General features: G+C 33.0%; 2 protein-coding genes across 3 annotated transcripts; both read right to left on the bottom strand.

Annotated features, from left to right (window-relative positions):
• Positions 1-1,839: 1,839 nt before the first annotated feature.
• LOC145100028 (F-box/FBD/LRR-repeat protein At1g13570-like) lies at positions 1,840-4,422 on the bottom strand. Of its 2 annotated transcripts, XM_079037460.1 has the most exons (5): positions 4,253-4,422; positions 2,770-3,389; positions 2,581-2,691; positions 2,341-2,493; positions 1,840-2,251 (listed from the first exon to the last, which is right to left on the bottom strand). In XM_079037460.1, exons 2-5 carry the CDS (start codon positions 3,376-3,378, stop codon positions 1,949-1,951), a joined length of 1,176 nt encoding a protein of 391 aa, XP_078893586.1. In that variant the 5' UTR covers positions 3,379-3,389; positions 4,253-4,422; the 3' UTR covers positions 1,840-1,948. The 2 variants fall into 2 exon arrangements, with proteins under 2 accessions (XP_078893586.1, XP_078893587.1); XM_079037461.1 differs by lacking the exon at positions 4,253-4,422 and having other exon boundaries at positions 2,770-3,935.
• Positions 4,423-15,481: 11,059 nt separating this feature from the next.
• Positions 15,482-15,919, bottom strand: LOC145098182 (F-box/FBD/LRR-repeat protein At1g13570-like). The gene has a single exon (XM_079035845.1). It carries the CDS (start codon positions 15,917-15,919, stop codon positions 15,482-15,484), a length of 438 nt encoding a protein of 145 aa, XP_078891971.1.
• Positions 15,920-16,809: the final 890 nt, after the last annotated feature.

Genomic DNA, 16,809 nt, shown 5'->3' with positions numbered 1-16,809 from the left:
TTTAATTATTTAAATCTGAATATTCGAATTTTTGATTAATCTAAAAATATTATTTAATTGAAATTTAAATTTGAATATTTAATTGGTTAAATATTTGAATATTATTTAAACTTGAGTTAAAATTTGAATATTTATCTTGAACTTTATTAAATAAGAGAATTAAATTAGAAAGAAAAAAAAATATAAATTTAAAAGGTTTAAATTTACTATTTGGTGTAACAACTATATTATAACAATTATACCACATGTGTCCTCACATGTTAATTAAAAACATTATCGTCGAATCAAGACTAACCACACCTACTCTAATACTTTACGAATTTTTTAAGGATGTATCTATGATTCTAATGAGGTCAGTTTTTAAAATGTTACACACTTTCCACCCTTACCGCAATTTCGTATTTTCAGTGTGGAGTCGCCGAAAGAGTTCGGTCAGATTTTGTTTCAAGATAAATTGTACTAATCAATTAGTAAAACAAAATTCTCGTTATATATATATATATATATATATATATATATATATATATATATATACACACACACACACGTGAGTCATGTGTTACCCATGAAAACATATATATTACTTATATTTTGACGATGGGGGCGTGTGTGGTTAACCAGCACGTCATCGCTCGCGAAAATATAATTTAATATGATGTGTCACTCATGAGATTATTTTGTTGATGAAGTGTGTGGTTAACTAGCACGCCAACTTGAGAATAATTGTCTATCGAATGTCACACGGTTTTTAATGGTTGATTCATCATCTATTTAGTGATCTGCAACATCTTCATCATTAAATCGAGATTACCATACCATTGAATGTCATTGAATCTCAAATAATCTAGGTTTCGAAAGTTTAAAACAGGAAAATTGCATTACCTATCTAAATAACTTTGTTATATGTTTACGACATCCCTCTACACATCGCAAAGCCAAATATGAATCTCAGTCTTGTTAATAATTCATTTAGGATTAATAATTATTTTAAGTATGCATTCAAACTAACTAAACCTTTGGTTTTGTTGATGTTGAACGATAACATCAACACCAATCCTTTTCCTCCTCCTCAACCTCCTTTAAACTCCAACTCTCCTGATTGAATCTCCCCTTCCAAGGGAGAGGATTGAAATATTTTAAATCACAAAATCCCTATTGGCCTTGTACGACATAAGATAGTTTATAACTTTTTTTGCTTCTCAAACTCACAGATTTTTTCGGTACAAAACAAAATAGAAATATAAAATTATCATTTTCAACATAGATTTTATATTATGTGTAATCAACAATATGGTTATGGATTTGAACGTAACTCTTAACAAACACCAAAACCTTGGTGTATGTTTAGCCCATAACATTGGTTTTTGTGTCAAAGTAAATATTATGCAAACATTAATTTTCTTTTTTCCAATTAATAGTTATTAGCAAAGGTGTTTAAATAAGAGTTAGTGTCTATAGCTTATTTAGATTTTCAACAAAACGCTTTTTATATTTATGGGATTTTCACAAATATGTCGTATATTTTTTGTTACAATAAGTCAATAATATACAAGGTAATATTTTTAGTAGAGTATTTGTACCGGAAGACTTAAATCAATTTTAAGTTTACATAAAATATGTTAGTGTGTTTTAGTTATTTAAATGAATACAAAATTTTAAACTAAATTCAAAATCTTTAGATAAAAATTTTGGAGGACCAAAATTACCATATAAAGTTTGACAGCATTTAGTATATAAAAAAATAATATAATGTCAAATTTAGTGTTATACTATATTTGACATGGTTCAAGAAATGCTTTGAATATGGACTATGGAGTGACTTTGTTAACCATATTTGAATGGAGACCGATGGATGTGGGTTTATAACATATATAAAACACATATTTACATATCATTAAAAAAAAGTAGCTAAATGCATAAAAGGTATTTTGCATCCACATATAATTGTTTAACGTTCAACAATGATATCCACTGCTGGTGACACACGTGGAAATGTTAATCGCAGCAAATCTCGAAGCATCTTATTTTCTTCATCCACAGAAGCATCTGAATGAAGCTCTATACGTGCTTTCTTAAGCATAGGCGACTTAGCCATGATGAGTTTCACAAACTCCATTTCAGGAGCATAGTTATGGAAACTTGTTATCTCAAGTTCTTCAAGGCGATCCAACTTCATTCCCAAATAGTAGTCTTGAAGATCAACCAAGTCCTTGCAAGTTTCTTCACCACACAGCTTATGGTTCCAACACAGCTGATCAAAAAACATGTACGATTTGTCAACAGAATTGTATATCTATTATTTTCAAAGTATGTGAGTGTGTGTAGTTTATATCTGTCTACCTCTATTTTTATCTTCTCCAAATTTGGGGAGCTGTTGATCACACTGAGAGCATCGGAAAGCTCATATTGTTTCAGAAAACACACATCAAGATAAAGTATCCTCAAGTGGACTAGTAAACCGGGGGGTTTCTGCATACTACTGCCTTCAGTAAACTGCTTTAATCGAATACCAAGACTAGAATTAAAAAGACGATATTTTTGCATGAGATAAAAGCATCAAGTTAATTAAGTATTTATTACCTTGATATAAGACTTAGAGATTTTCAGAACCTGAACCGAAGGTAAACACTTGGATAGCTCAAGAAATCTACACTTGTTTCCTAGTGCAATAGAGTTGTTTTGAGATCCAATCTGCATCAATATATTTTGTAAGAATGGTTTTAACCAAAGGCACTTCCGTAAGTGGTTATATGGGACTTAATTAATTACCAGTATAAATTCCTCAAGTATTGGGCAATTGGTAAGTAATTGTTGAAGCGTCTTCAAAGTGATGTTGACATTGCATAACTTGAGACTCTTTAAGGTAATAAATCCATTAAATGTTAATGGAAGCTCAATGACACAATGTGTGAGATGTAGGTGTTCTAGTCCGTGTAATGAAAAGAACACGGAGGGTAGCTTGTAGCGCTTAAAAAATAATAACTTCATGACGTCATTTGACCAGAACTTAGAGATGAATTTCTTGATATTTTTGCTCTTTGAAAGATGGAGTATTATTTGGTAAATCTCATCATCAATTTCTGTATCGATATTAATAGAGATACTGAATTCTAATACTGGACCATTGTGTAGCATCAAAACATGGAAGATGGCATTGACAAACTTATATTTGTTAATTTCTTTGCTACTTGATGAGGTATTCAAGTACTTGTCATCAAATACAAGTTTAGGCATTCCCTTCCAACAATGCCTCCATTTCTTTGACAAAACGCTCGTCCTCAATGCATCTTGAATGGGCAAAAGAGTCAGAATTTTTTCAATTGTGTCTTGAGGAAGAGTGTTGATTCTATCCAAACTTTGGGGTTGCACTTCCACCATTTCCTTGAAGTCTGACCTCCACACGATTGAAAAGTGGGATTTAAGAAGGAAAAAAGAAAAGAGATTTGCATAACATTCATTCTCAATATTAGCCAATAGCCATACATATCTATCGCAACTTCAAAGAGAAAATATAAATCCTTGCATCAAACAAATAGGAATTGGTTGCTCAAAAAAGGGCCAGGTGAGAGGAAAAGTCAACTAATAAAACAAGAAAGACAGATATATCAATTGAAATTAAACATGATCATGCTCAATAGTACTAGATATCCTCATTATGCTCTATGTGAATACTAGAGCCCTAATTCCCATATCTATATAGTTTAATAGATTGTCGTATCATTATTCTACTATCGATACAGCTCAAACATTTTTCCAACAATCATTGAACTCTACAAATCTTCTACCATTTTTCCCACAATCAGTGAGCTCTACAAAACTTCAACGGAACATAAATTTTAAACATAATAACAGTTTTAATATCTAAAATACATTACATGATTTCCAAACACTAAGAGCGTGTTTGGGTAAACTTTTAAATCAATCTTGTTAACTTTTCCAAAAAGTCATGAAATTCTTGACATTTTGGAAAAATCACTTTTTTGCCTAATTTTATCTAAAGTGTTACCTTTTAACTTATTAGCTTTATAAAAAGTTAATAAGTTAATAACTCACTTTAAAAACAATCACAAACACCCTTCAAGTTATCATAATCGCAACTAATGCATGATACTACGATGCATGGCTTACACGCCGATAGTTAGACAACTATAACCCTAAATGAAAAGAAACTATTAATTATAACACAAATAAACCACTGTAACAAGGGAGATAGACTCCAGCAAACTAGAATTAAAAAAGGGGAGGTGCATACAAAGAAAATCAGTAAAAGAGGAGCAGACTACAGCCTGCGGCTTCTCATTCGTCCACCGTGGCAGCGCCTGACGCTGCGCCCCTTCCCAATCTCACCGTTGTCCAAGACTCGTCCTGTCGCCCTCCGCCTGTACTGCCGTCGCTCAACCTAAATTCTAAAACGGGAGAATCTTTACGTCTACGGAGTTGAATTCGGGTTTGACCATTGTTCATTTATATAACCTTCTTTCTGTTCAATAAACGGGTTAAATCCGATTCGACCCTATGATTTTCTTTAACTAATTAAATAAATCGGATCATTATTCAAATTGAATTAGGAAAAAAATTATAAATCCTAATAATTGTTTATCATGTACAATCACACACAAATCATACATTCAAAAATAAAATTAGAAATACTAATACTTAATATAAATATGATTTTTTTTTTTGGAACGGCGGAAATTTATTAAAAACTAGCAAGAACTAGAAAAAGAATTACATCAAAATAGTTGTGGAAATAGGATTATGAAGCCAAGACGACCAAATAAGCTGGCTTTTCTACACCTGTTCGAAATCCAATGAAAGACTTAAAAACAACATCATCAAAAATCAAAGATTTCCTGGGAATAGCCGCTCCAAAAATTGATGTATTTCTGAAATTCCAAATGCACCAAAACGAAATTAAAATCATTGCATCAAAACTTTCGTTGACTAATTCTCCAAGGACAAGACACCAACCAGTTGATAAGAGACTCCACAGTAATCTGAAAAGGAAGATTGACACCCCACCAAACAACAATAAGAGATCATAAGATAATAAAATCAGGGCACTCTGCAAAAATATGATCAATAGTCTCCACCCTAGAAGAACAAATGGAACAAAGAATGGAATCAACCAAAATACCCCTATGAGATAAATATGAAATAAATACAAATATAATTTTCAAACCAGCTAGTACAATGGTGGATCCATGATTTTCATATGTTGGAAGCTAAAAAAACAGATCAAATATTTTCGGGTCGGGTCAAAACGGTTATAATTTTCTTAGGTTGGGTCAAAACGATTATCCAAATCAACTACTAATTGTCTTGTTGATAATTATTTCTTAATGCGTTTTCCTTACTTTTCTTTCCCGAAATCTAGAAATAAAACACGAACATTATAATATAGGCCGTAAAAAATGCATTGAGCTATCACCAAATCACTGATTTTATTCTATTAGTTAACAGTTAACAGTTTTATAAAAAATATTAGGAAAATTGAGTAATCTAACAATTTTTTTGGGTTTTTTTAAAAATATAACTAAGTTTTTTTTTTTTTTTTTTTTTTTTGAAAACTAACCTTTTTGGTATGGAAAGGGTCATTTCGAACCCGAAAACCAGCCCAAGCCCAATCACACACACATATATATATATATATATATATATATATATATATATATATATATATATATATATATATATTCTAAGTATTGTTTAATAACTCATGCTAGTCAAAAGACAAGTTAGCGTGGATGTTGTTAAAAACGTGGGTTACGGACGATGAAGTTGTATTCCATTTACAGGAGCTTTCGGAATTATGTCCGATAAAGGTAAAATCGAAAAACAATAATTTTACAATTATAATTTATTTTTACGGTAATGTATTAAAATCTTCGTGGAATTTTGTTTTTGCATTAAAAAAACTGTTGGATTAGGTGTCTAAGCACATAACTATTTTGGTATGTATTTGACCCGATTATGAACATGGTCCTTTTGGGTTGCCTTTACTCATGCAACTTGATAGGATGACAAGAGGAGAGAGAGAGAGTAGAATTTATTATATAAATAATAAATTCGTACTCAAAATGGTTTTATTAATATATTATTTGGAAATCATATTATATAATTAGTATTGATCAGAAATTAATTTAGAATTAATTTGGTGATCAAAGGAGACTGATTAAATAATTGGGGGATTGTTATGCAAATCATTGATAGTTGCATAATTGGGTTGATGGACTCCATAGAGTGGAGTGGACAAAATTTATGGGGAAGCCCATAAGATTTCGTCCATGGGCTGTATGGAAGGAGTTTATGGGCTACTTGTTGCCTAAGTTAGGTATTAGGGTTTCCACGTGAAAACCCTAGCAGCCCACATAGCTATATATAGACCCCTTTGCTAGTAGAATTCGCCCCTATGAGTGTGTGGAAAACCCTGGCCGAATTCTTCTTCTCTCCTACATCATCCTTTGCATAGAGTGTTTGTGACTTCATTAGAGGTGCAACACTTGGGGAACTAGGCTTTCAGAAGTCAAGATCAAGAAGGATTAACCTTGTTACTACATAACAAGAAAGGTAAGATCTAAACCCTAATCATATGTGAATATCGGATTTGGTATGCTAGAATTAGGGTTTATGCTTTGGTATTCAATGTTGTATGTTCAAATTAGAAAAACCTAGATCAAAGCAATTAGGGTTGCATCTACACCATATGAATGATGTTATGCTCATAACCCAACAGTGGTATCAGAGCCTAGGTCGTTTTTTTATTGAATAGATGCAAAAGTGAAGTGCCAAAGATCAAAAAATCGAATTTTTTTGCTGTCTGACTGGCTGACTCGCCGAGTCCATGTATGGACTCGACGAGTAAAAGGCCCTGGTGCCGGGATTTTTTATTTTCTGGCCAGATTTTGATGAAGATAACTACCAAAACTCGTTTTTCTTGCCAAAATTCGATTTTTTTTTTCAGTTTGGTATGGATATCCTTATCAAAATTGGCGGATTTTGTTAAATATGGATAATATAGGATTATTATGATTAAAATATTTGACCTAGTAAGTTTGAAAAGTTTCAAATTACGCCCCTCAAGTTTTATAGTTTAAATTTGAACTTAAAAGTTTTAGTTTTTGAAAATTAAATAGTTAAACCCTAATATTTTGAAAGGTTTCAAAATTTTTCCTCAAGTTTTAGAATTTAAAATTTAATTAAAAGGTATCAATTTTGAAATATTAAATTCTAAAACCCTAGTGTTTTGAAAAGTTCAAATTACACCCTTATGGATTTTATTAAATTAATTAAGAGTTTAATTAAAAGAGAGAATTAATAAATCAATAATAATATGGTTTAAAGGTTAATTTATTAATAAATTAAACCACCTAGTATTTTAAAAGTATAAAATACACCCTTATACTATATAAAATTAAAAGTTTAATATTATATATGTATAAGTAAATGCCAGTCTTACCGTTAGTAGACCTCATTCACGAAGCTCGTCTATAAAGGGTGTTTAAGGAAGTGGCATGTAAAATGACCGTCATTGGGTATTTACTCTTACCCACCGTACCCTTGACTAGTGGAGGGTCGTTAGCCTAACGGGTAGGATATGACACAATCTTCCATTATAAGTATAATGAAATACCAAAGGATTAAATACTTTTATAAATTCCCAAATCTTAGTTACTTTAGGAAAAATGTGAATTTGGTGCTAATCCATGAAATTGCACATTGCACCTTGGTGATCGTTAGTGGAGAGTGTGTGGTTAGCCGGCACACTAATATGGGACCAATGAATGATGGCAATGGGTAGCTCGTAGATTATCATAGATCAATGGAGCGTGTATGGCTAACCAACACATTGATTAGGTGATATATGTCTTCGAAAGTACCAAGCTAATTTGCATGGTTATTCACACCTTGTTTGTGATCATCGGTATCTTAGCCACAAACTTGAAGGGCATAATCGAGATTAAACATTCCATTGAAAAGTTCAATGAATCTCAAAAGATCTAGGAGTTTCAATTCATTTTAAACCTAATTTTTATTTTCATTTTTCATGGTGAAAATTGGTAAATCGTCATTTACCTACCTTCAAATATTCTGCAGCTGGATTACGACATCCCTCTTCCGAGTTGTAGAAGATCGTGTTGGGTCCTAGCCTTAATATTTCATTTGGGTGTTATAGTAAGGATTGAATCAACTAACTTGAATTTCTCCCATTTTGTAGATGTCAAAATCTTACAACTATGGTCTTCCCGAATCTTATAGAAAAAGTTTTCCACATGAAGATGATGTTCCACGGTTGGATCGTGGAGATGGAAATCGTTGTTCACTTCCTCCACCTCCTCTAATAATTCTACCTAACCCACGTGTTCGAAGACTTGAAAAGTTCAAGGTCACTCAAGCCCTATTGGCAAGCAAACACGAAGATGGAAAGTATGTATGTGCTCACATCTTGGAGATGAATTTACATATTGACATGTTGAGAATATTGGGTGTTGATGTCTCAAGGAAGCTGGCTGTTGACTTGGTTCTTCAGTCACTTCCTGACTCATATAGTGAGTTCATAAAAGATTACTACATGATGGACCACGATGTGACCCTCATTGATCTTACCTATTTTCTTATTGCTACTGAATCAACAATGATTTGGCACACTGGTAAAGCAAATTTTATTGGTATGTCAACCTCCCAAACTTCCGTGGACATTGACAATGGCAACACTGGAAGTCCAGAATAGTCTTCTCTTCCTAATGGAAAGGGATTGGCCATGGTCAAACCGTTTGACCGGATGATAAAGAGAAAGGCTGAATCTGAGATTGTCCCATGTGCTGTTCCAAAAGAGTCTATTTGTTTCTACTGCCAAGAGAAGGGGCATTAGATATGAAGTTGCCATATCTACCTGAAGGATCGTGAAGATGGGAGAGTCAAGATGTATGACTCTGCTTCAGGTAAAATCCACTATCAAACTCTATTAAGTTCGTATGTGTAGATTCTTAATACATTATTAACATTGCATTTTGATGTTTTGTAGGATCGAATAAAGCTTAAAGGAAGAGTGAGCTGAGTCTGATCACAAAGAAATAGATTTCGATCGCATGGTTCGAAGATCGGATTTTTGAGGAGTTGTTTAAGAGTTAGGATATATTGCTTAGAAATGTTTAGTAACATAGTTTTCATTTGTAATTGCATTGTAAGGACAAGTTTTTTTCCGCACTTTTATAAATAAAATAAATTTTGTTTTGTCTTATTTATATATCCTTGCAATGGCATTTGTGAAAATTGATGCTTGTATGTTTCTATAGATAGCAAAATTGAAAAGGATGTGAAAATTGATGCACGTGGAAATGGTAATCGCAATAAATCCCGAAGCATCTTATTTTCTTCATCCACATAAATAAATATATCGAGCTCTATTAGTGCTTTCTTAAGCGTAGGTGATTTAGCCATGATGAGTTTCACAAAGTCCATCTGTGGAGTATAGTTATGGAAACTTGTTATCTCAAGTTCTTCAAGATGATCCAACTTCATTCCCAAATAGTAGTCTTGAAGATCAAGCAAGTCCTTGTAAGTTTATTCACCACACAGCTTATACTTTCTATATATCTCTATTTTTATCTTCTCCAAATTTGGGGACATGTTGATCTCATTGAGAGCATCCGAAAGCTCATCTTGTTTCAGAAAACACACATCAAGAAAAAGTATCCTCAAGTGGACTAGTGAAGTGAGGAGTTTCTGCTACATATTGTCATCTTCAGCATATTGCTTTAATTGGATACCAAAACTAGAATTAAGACACAAGATTCTTGCATGAGATAAAACAATCTAGTTAAGTATTTATTAATACTTAGCGATTTTCAAAACCTGAACCGAAGGTAGACACTTGGATAGCTGAAGAAATGTAGACTTGGTTCATGGTGTAGAAGAGATGTCTTGGCATACAATCTGCATCAATATATTTAGCTATAGAAAAACGCCAAAAGCTTTCTACAATAGCAAAAAACTTTAAACTATTATGAACAGAGCACCAGCAACAGCAACGAGCACCAGGGAACCCAAAATCAAGACATTGCTCTCATACATTTTATCATTTTATCAAACAACTTGTGAGCCTTTCTTGCAATCATTCTTTAAGCGAAAAGTACAACGTGAAAATCAGATTGGTTCAGCAACAAGTACTAGAAATAAATTGCTTCAACAAAAGGTACTAGAAACGATAGTTTGCAATTACTTACCAGTGAGTTTGATGTAAAATTCTGGATGTCGGATTTGCTATTGATCAGCGCAGGAAGATTTAGGGAGACATGATGAAATACAAAACAAGAAAATGAATAGGAATTCTCCTCCTTTCTGTTCTAATCTTGACTTTTTACCCTGAAGAAAACAATTGTTGCAGTTCGAAATCAGGAAATCGATTGTAAAAACAATGATGAAGAAGAGGAAGTCGACGATGAAGAATAGATTAGGAGAAGTAGCGCCGATTGAAGAAGCAGCGTGAAGAACAAGTCCAATTCAACAGGGAAGAAGGATGATGGTAGTGATGGTCGACGGAGGAAGATAGTTAAAAGAGGGGCATTTTGTCCTGCTTTAAAAAATATTTAATAGGCTAAAAATGAGTTTGAAAAAGTGTCTGCTTTTGAAAAGGGGGGAATATGTATTTCAACTTTACCCTCTAATCTCTAAAGTTTTTTTTTCGTGTCTTTTAAGGGAATAAAGTTCTTTTTTACATGTTTATTTGGTTACCTAACCTAATACAATCGGTTTCATATACCATGTATCATTTCTGTTTGTTGACCTGTCTAGTCATACTTGATTATTTGACTTTGTTAATACAACCGGTTATTCGCCCGGTCTTTCCGGTAGTAGATTCGTCAATCAAAACCCTAATATCCGCTCTGTCTGTAGTCTTATTCAATTGGATCAAAGAAGTAAATATGCATCAAATGAACTCTACCAATCCTCACACAACTGCTTCACCAACCAGCTCTACCTGTTTCGACCCCATCCTGATGTGACACTTACACGCCCCAACCAAGTGACGATGCTCCTCGCATAGTCGCCTTAATCCTTGGAGATGGGATCGGTCCCCTCGTTATCGGAGCTTTCGAGCAAGTAATGGATGCGATGCACACGCTGATTTACTTCGAAAAGTTTAATGTTCATGGTGACATGAAGACCATACTAGCGGAGTTCATAAAGTTGATTAATAAGAAAAAAGTGTGAGGTCATAAATTTGATTAATAAGAATAAAGTGTGTTTGAAAGGAGTTTTGGATACTCCCATGGGTGGAGGGGATAGTTTGTTGAATGTGATCTGTACGTTTTGCTTCTAAATTGTTTTGATTTGCCAGGATTACCCACGTGCCATGAAAATGTTGATGTTGTGGTGATTAGAGAGAAGATAGAAGGGGAATACGCAGGGCTCGAACATGAAGTTGTTCTTGGTGTGGTGGAAAGTCTTAAGGTATACTCTAATCCAAGTATCGTTTGCTTTTATCTAGATCCAATTTTCATTAAATATGTGAAAAAAAATTCTAAGCTTAGAATCTTAGGTCAAATCTCATCTGGTCTCTTAAAAAAGTTTAGGGAAGTAAATGATACGCCCTCAAGAAGATGATTTGGATCAGAAAAGGTTATGCAGCCTAAAGAAGATGATGAATAGGAGCTATGTGTGTGAGAGAGAGTGTGATATTGTGAGGTAAAAAGATGTGTCATTTCCTTTATACTAAACAAATAAATGAATAGATCAATTAAGTGAGCTGACATAAAGGGTAACCGGGTTTCCCTTTCATTTTGACAATAAGGACCAATTAGATCCGACAGAAATAACTTCATTCCCTTAAAAGACACGAAAAAAACTTTAGGAACTGAAAGGGTAAAATCGAAATACATGATAGGGCCATTACGTCGTTTTCCCTTTGAAAAGTGACACCTTTGATTATTGAAACATTGTTTATTTTTCAAGAAGTAGAATGAATTTTTTTTATTAAATAGTTTTTAGAAAAATATATATTTACATTTTCCTTTTATATAACCAACGTTGGTTTTTTACCCTAGGAAACTTGTAATTTTGGACAATTTTTCTCGTCACCAACATATTATGTGTATTTTTTTCATAAATATAATAAAAAATTTAGTTTGGACTAACTATTATCTAATATTTTGTATTAGACTAATTACGTGTATATTTTGTATTGTACTAAATTAAATTTTGATTACATTTACGAAAAAAAACTATTAACTTAAATTTTGATCACATTTATGAAAAAGCACTAGTATTCAGTTCGTAGCTTGTGTTATCGGGATGAAAACCCAAAAATTAATGGTTCATTTTCCCGGTTGTCAAAATCGTGATCCTGATCGTAGGATCGTACAATCATACGATCCTACGATCATAGGTATGAAAAAGGAGTCAGATCGTATACGGATCGTATTTGGGATATGATCGTAGGTAAGAGCGTAAGATCGTAGGATCAGGATCCGATCCGGTCCTTCCTTCATTTGATTTTTTTTTTTCCAAATGAACTTTTTACCATTTTATATCTTTTACCTTTTTATCAATTTAACGTTTATCATTTTGTGTTGTGACTTATGACTAATATTTTAAAGTTTTATAACTTTTGAATGAAAAATTAAATGTGTGAAATATTTTTTATGTTTTAAAATTATAAATTAAAATTATGTTTTATTTTGTGGGATCTTAGAATCTCGATCCCGATATTGCAAACCCAAAAACGTTCTTACGTAGGATCCGGTAAAAAAACCCAAATTTATAAACAATTACCGTTTTTGGGGAGTTAATTGTAAACAACTGCCAGTTAGATTCATTCATAGTTGGTTTTATAAACTCTCAAAATATCATATTTATCCAAATATCATTTTGTAATCATATTTAGCCAAATAGATTCATTCATAGTTGGTTTTATAACAAAAAAATGTTAAAGAAGAAAAATACTATTGTATGTAAATTCATAAACCTAATTCATATCATGTACTATTTCTACATTTATTGATTAATGTATGTTAATTATATTGCATTGTATCACTATTGTATCTTAATTACTTTTTTGTAATTCAATAAGTAGTTTTTAACTTCGATTCTAATAGGTTTACATTATCTTTTGCCAGTCTTTTTTATAAAAGGCTTAAAAGAACATAAAGTAAAAATATAAGTGTAGATATATAAACTCAAGCATTCTTGGCTACAGAATGGATTATTTCCTCAGTGTCAAATTACAAAAACACTCATCACAAGTATGAATAAAATCTCACATATTCACATCAAAGAATCATTTCTGCAATTCAAGATTCTCATTCTTTGACCTTCATTTTAATAGTTGAAGGCTCTAATTTTTTGTCAATCATGAGAATGCAGCAGACACCACGATCATCAATTTAAATATGACAATGGATATTCATCTGTATATATTCACTCTTTGAGGAGGGGAAGCATATTTGATAACCAGCTAAACCAAAATTATGAGAGAATAAAAATAAAAATAAAAATAAATAATAAGAAAACACTAAAATAGATATGAACAGAGAGTCAGGATGATCCTGCCTGAGGTATCTTATCATCATCTAATAGCATGTCCATAGAACTTAAAAATGGTTTCCATGTTCACTTTCTCATCATCCTCATTCAAGTCCATTTTTGTCATCTACACGATAATTAAGATTAAAAATTATGATTTCATCAATAAATAACCACAGGTGCAAAAAGAAACCTACCCGCATGGCAAGAAATTCACATTCTCTTTTGCTAAAATTAAAGATTATTACTGGATCATATTGGTGTTGAATAATCACCTTCACCATCTTAAATATATCACTATCTTCACCAACTCTATCATTAACTAACCCTTTCAGCGAATGAGGTCCGGTTCAACTAGGCGGAGGCACACTCCAGTTTTCCCCTCCCATGGGTTTTTCAAGGAATGGTGTCGAGTTCTATCTGTGTCCAAAGCAGTGAAATCCCTTAATGGGGAACTAGGTCGCTAAGGATGTTGTTATCTCTTCACGGAGGGATCGAACTTGGGTTCGTTGGATGTTATGGCATACTACCCTATCGGATGCCCGCCGCATCAAACCATCGTTCAAAAAAAAAAAGATAGCAACCCTTTCTGCCATTTCCCATTATCTTTCTTCTTCTCACCATCATTAGCATGAACAAGAGCATTAAAAGCTTACTGAAAACTATCTTCACAAAATTTTCCCTTTTCATCCACCACTAAGTATAATCCATCAACATCAGTGGTGAAAAGATAATGGTGAAGGGTTGTTGACCTATAATCAATATGATTTGGTTGTTGATGATCCTTTAGAGCATTCAACAATCAATGGTGCCTAATCCTCTTGAATATGGATTATGGTTTATGCAGCGACAAAAAATAGGACAAGGTTTATTGGAGTGAATTCGTGATCCATATTTGATTGGAGACGGATGGATGTGGGTTTATTACATACAATGCATATTTAAGTATCATTACAAAAAGTAGCTTCTTATACATATGTAAATGCATAACATTTACATCTTATTTATTACTCGGGATCAAAACAGGGCAGAAAAGATTAGTCAAGAATACAGAGGGTAAAAAGTAACAGTTGTCACAATACTTGTAATCAACCCAAAAAGACATTTAAACAATCCTTAAATTAAAAAGTAAACTAAATTTAGCGCTCAATAATGATATCAACTGCTGGCGATGCACGTGGAAATGTTAATCACAACAAATCTCGAAGCATCTTATTTTCTTCATCCATAGAAACATCTGAAATAAGCTTTATTCGTGTTTTCTTAAGCAGAGGCGACTTCGCCATGATGAGTTTCAGAAACTCCATCTTTGGAGCATAGTTATGGAAACTTGTTATCTCCAGTTCTTCAAGATGATCCAAGTTGATGCCTGAATAGTCTTGAAGATCAAGCATGTCCTTGCACGTTTCTCGATAGCATAGCTCATGCTTCAAACACGGCTGATCAGAAAACATGTACAAAATGTCAATAGAATTGAATATCTGTTATTACTATGTATGTGATTGCATGTAGTTTATATCTACCTCTATTTTTATCTTCTCCAAATTTGGGGAGCTTCTGATCACACTGAGAGCATCCGAAAGCTCATCTTGTTCCAGAAAACACACATCAAGAAAAAGTATCCTCAAGTGGACTAGTAAAGTAGGGAGTTTCTGCATACTTCCTTTAGCGAACTGCTTTAGCTGAATACCAAAACTAGAATTAAGACAGACACAATATTCTTCCACAAGATAAAACCATCAAGTTAAGTATTACCTTCATATAAGGCTTTGAGATTTTCAGAACCTGAACCAAAGGTAAACACTTGCATAGCTCATGAAATGTACACTTGTTTCCTAGTGCAATACAGTTGTCTTGATATCCCATCTGCATCGATATACTTTGTAAGAAGTCTTTAACCGAAGGCGCTTTCATAAATGGTTATATGGGACTTAATTACCAGTATAAATTTCTCAAGTTATGGGCAATTGGTAAGTAATTGTTGAAGCGTCTTCGCAATGATGTTGACATTGCATAACTCGAGACTCCTCAAGGTAATGAATCCATCAAATGTTAATGGAAGCTCAATGACACAATGTGTGAGATGTAGGTGTTCTAGTCCGTGTAATGTAAAGAACACAGAGGGTAGCTTGTAGCGCTTAAAAGAGAATAACTCCATGATGTCATTTGACCAACTCTTACAGATGAATTTCTTGATATTTTTGCTCTTTGAAAGATGGAGTACTATTTGGTCAATATCATCATAAATTTCTGTATCAATATTAATAGAGATACTGAATTCTAATATTGGACCATTGAAAACATGGAAGATGGCAGTGACAAACTTATATTTGTTAATTTCTTTGCTACTTGATGAGCAATTCAAGTACTTGTCATCAAATACAAGTTTAGGCATTCCCTTCCAGCAATACCTCCATTTCTTTGACAAAACGCTCGTCCTCTATGATTTTTTCAACTTGGTTCCACTTGAGTTTAATCAAGTAAATGTCAACTAGCAGTTTCAGTTGATTCAACTCTTCCGTTAAACTATATGAATTTTGGATGTTCTTATATCTAAAATACATTAATGATTTCCAAACACTAAGTAAGTTGTTAGAATCGCAACTCATGCATGCATTATACAATTGCTTAACACATGGTATGATGCATGGCTTACTTTAGGCAACTATAACCCTAAGCAAATTTGAAAATGTTGAGTTCTTTTTAAAAGAATATAAAATACATAATCCGACCCCGAAATGAAAAGAAATTATTATAACACAAATAAACCACCATAACAAGAGAGATAGACTACAGCAAACTAGGAAAAAAGGGGAGGTGCATACAGAAGAAAATCAGTAAAAGAGGAGTAGACTACAGCCTACGGCTTCTCACTCGCCCACCGTGGCAGCGCCTGAAGCTGGGCCCGCCCCTTCCCACTCCCGCCATCGTCAAAGCCTTGTCTCACTGTCGCCGTCCGCCTGTATTGGCGTCGCTCAACCTAAATTCTAAAACGGAAGAATCTTTACGTCTATCGAGTTGAATTCGGGTTTGACTACTATTTTTTTTTCCATAAATTTCATTCATATCCTTAAGAGAAATTAAATTGGTTCCTAACTTTTATACCTACCAATATTCATACCCAATAATATTATTACAAGTGTCACCATTATATATATTTTTTAACTATGTGATTAAAAATATATTAGGAATATATAAAATCAAATTAAATTGAATGTTGGAATAATAACACATGTCATAATGTTACTGGGTAAGAATATTTGCATAAAAAATATTATATACATT

The sequence above is a fragment of the Lactuca serriola genome, chromosome 4 (genome assembly GCF_051521515.1).
Source record: "Lactuca serriola cultivar US96UC23 chromosome 4, Lser_US96UC23_V15, whole genome shotgun sequence".
Taxonomy (NCBI): domain Eukaryota; kingdom Viridiplantae; phylum Streptophyta; class Magnoliopsida; order Asterales; family Asteraceae; genus Lactuca; species Lactuca serriola.
The sequence above is the reverse complement of the archived record's forward strand: the minus strand, read 5'-3'. Positions and strand labels throughout refer to the sequence as shown.

Excerpts from the sequence above, each read along its gene's own strand:
- LOC145100028 (XM_079037460.1), bottom strand. The coding sequence starts at position 3,378 with ATGGTGGAAGTGCAACCCCAAAGTTTGGATAGAATCAACACTCTTCCT. Across the intron at positions 2,692-2,769 it reads TACTTGAGGAATTTATACTG|ATTGGATCTCAAAACAACTC; the intron begins GTAATTAATTAA and ends ATATTGATGCAG. Across the intron at positions 2,252-2,340 it reads TGGAGAAGATAAAAATAGAG|CTGTGTTGGAACCATAAGCT; the intron begins GTAGACAGATAT and ends TTTTTTGATCAG.
- LOC145098182 (XM_079035845.1), bottom strand. The coding sequence starts at position 15,919 with ATGCCTAAACTTGTATTTGATGACAAGTACTTGAATTGCTCATCAAGT.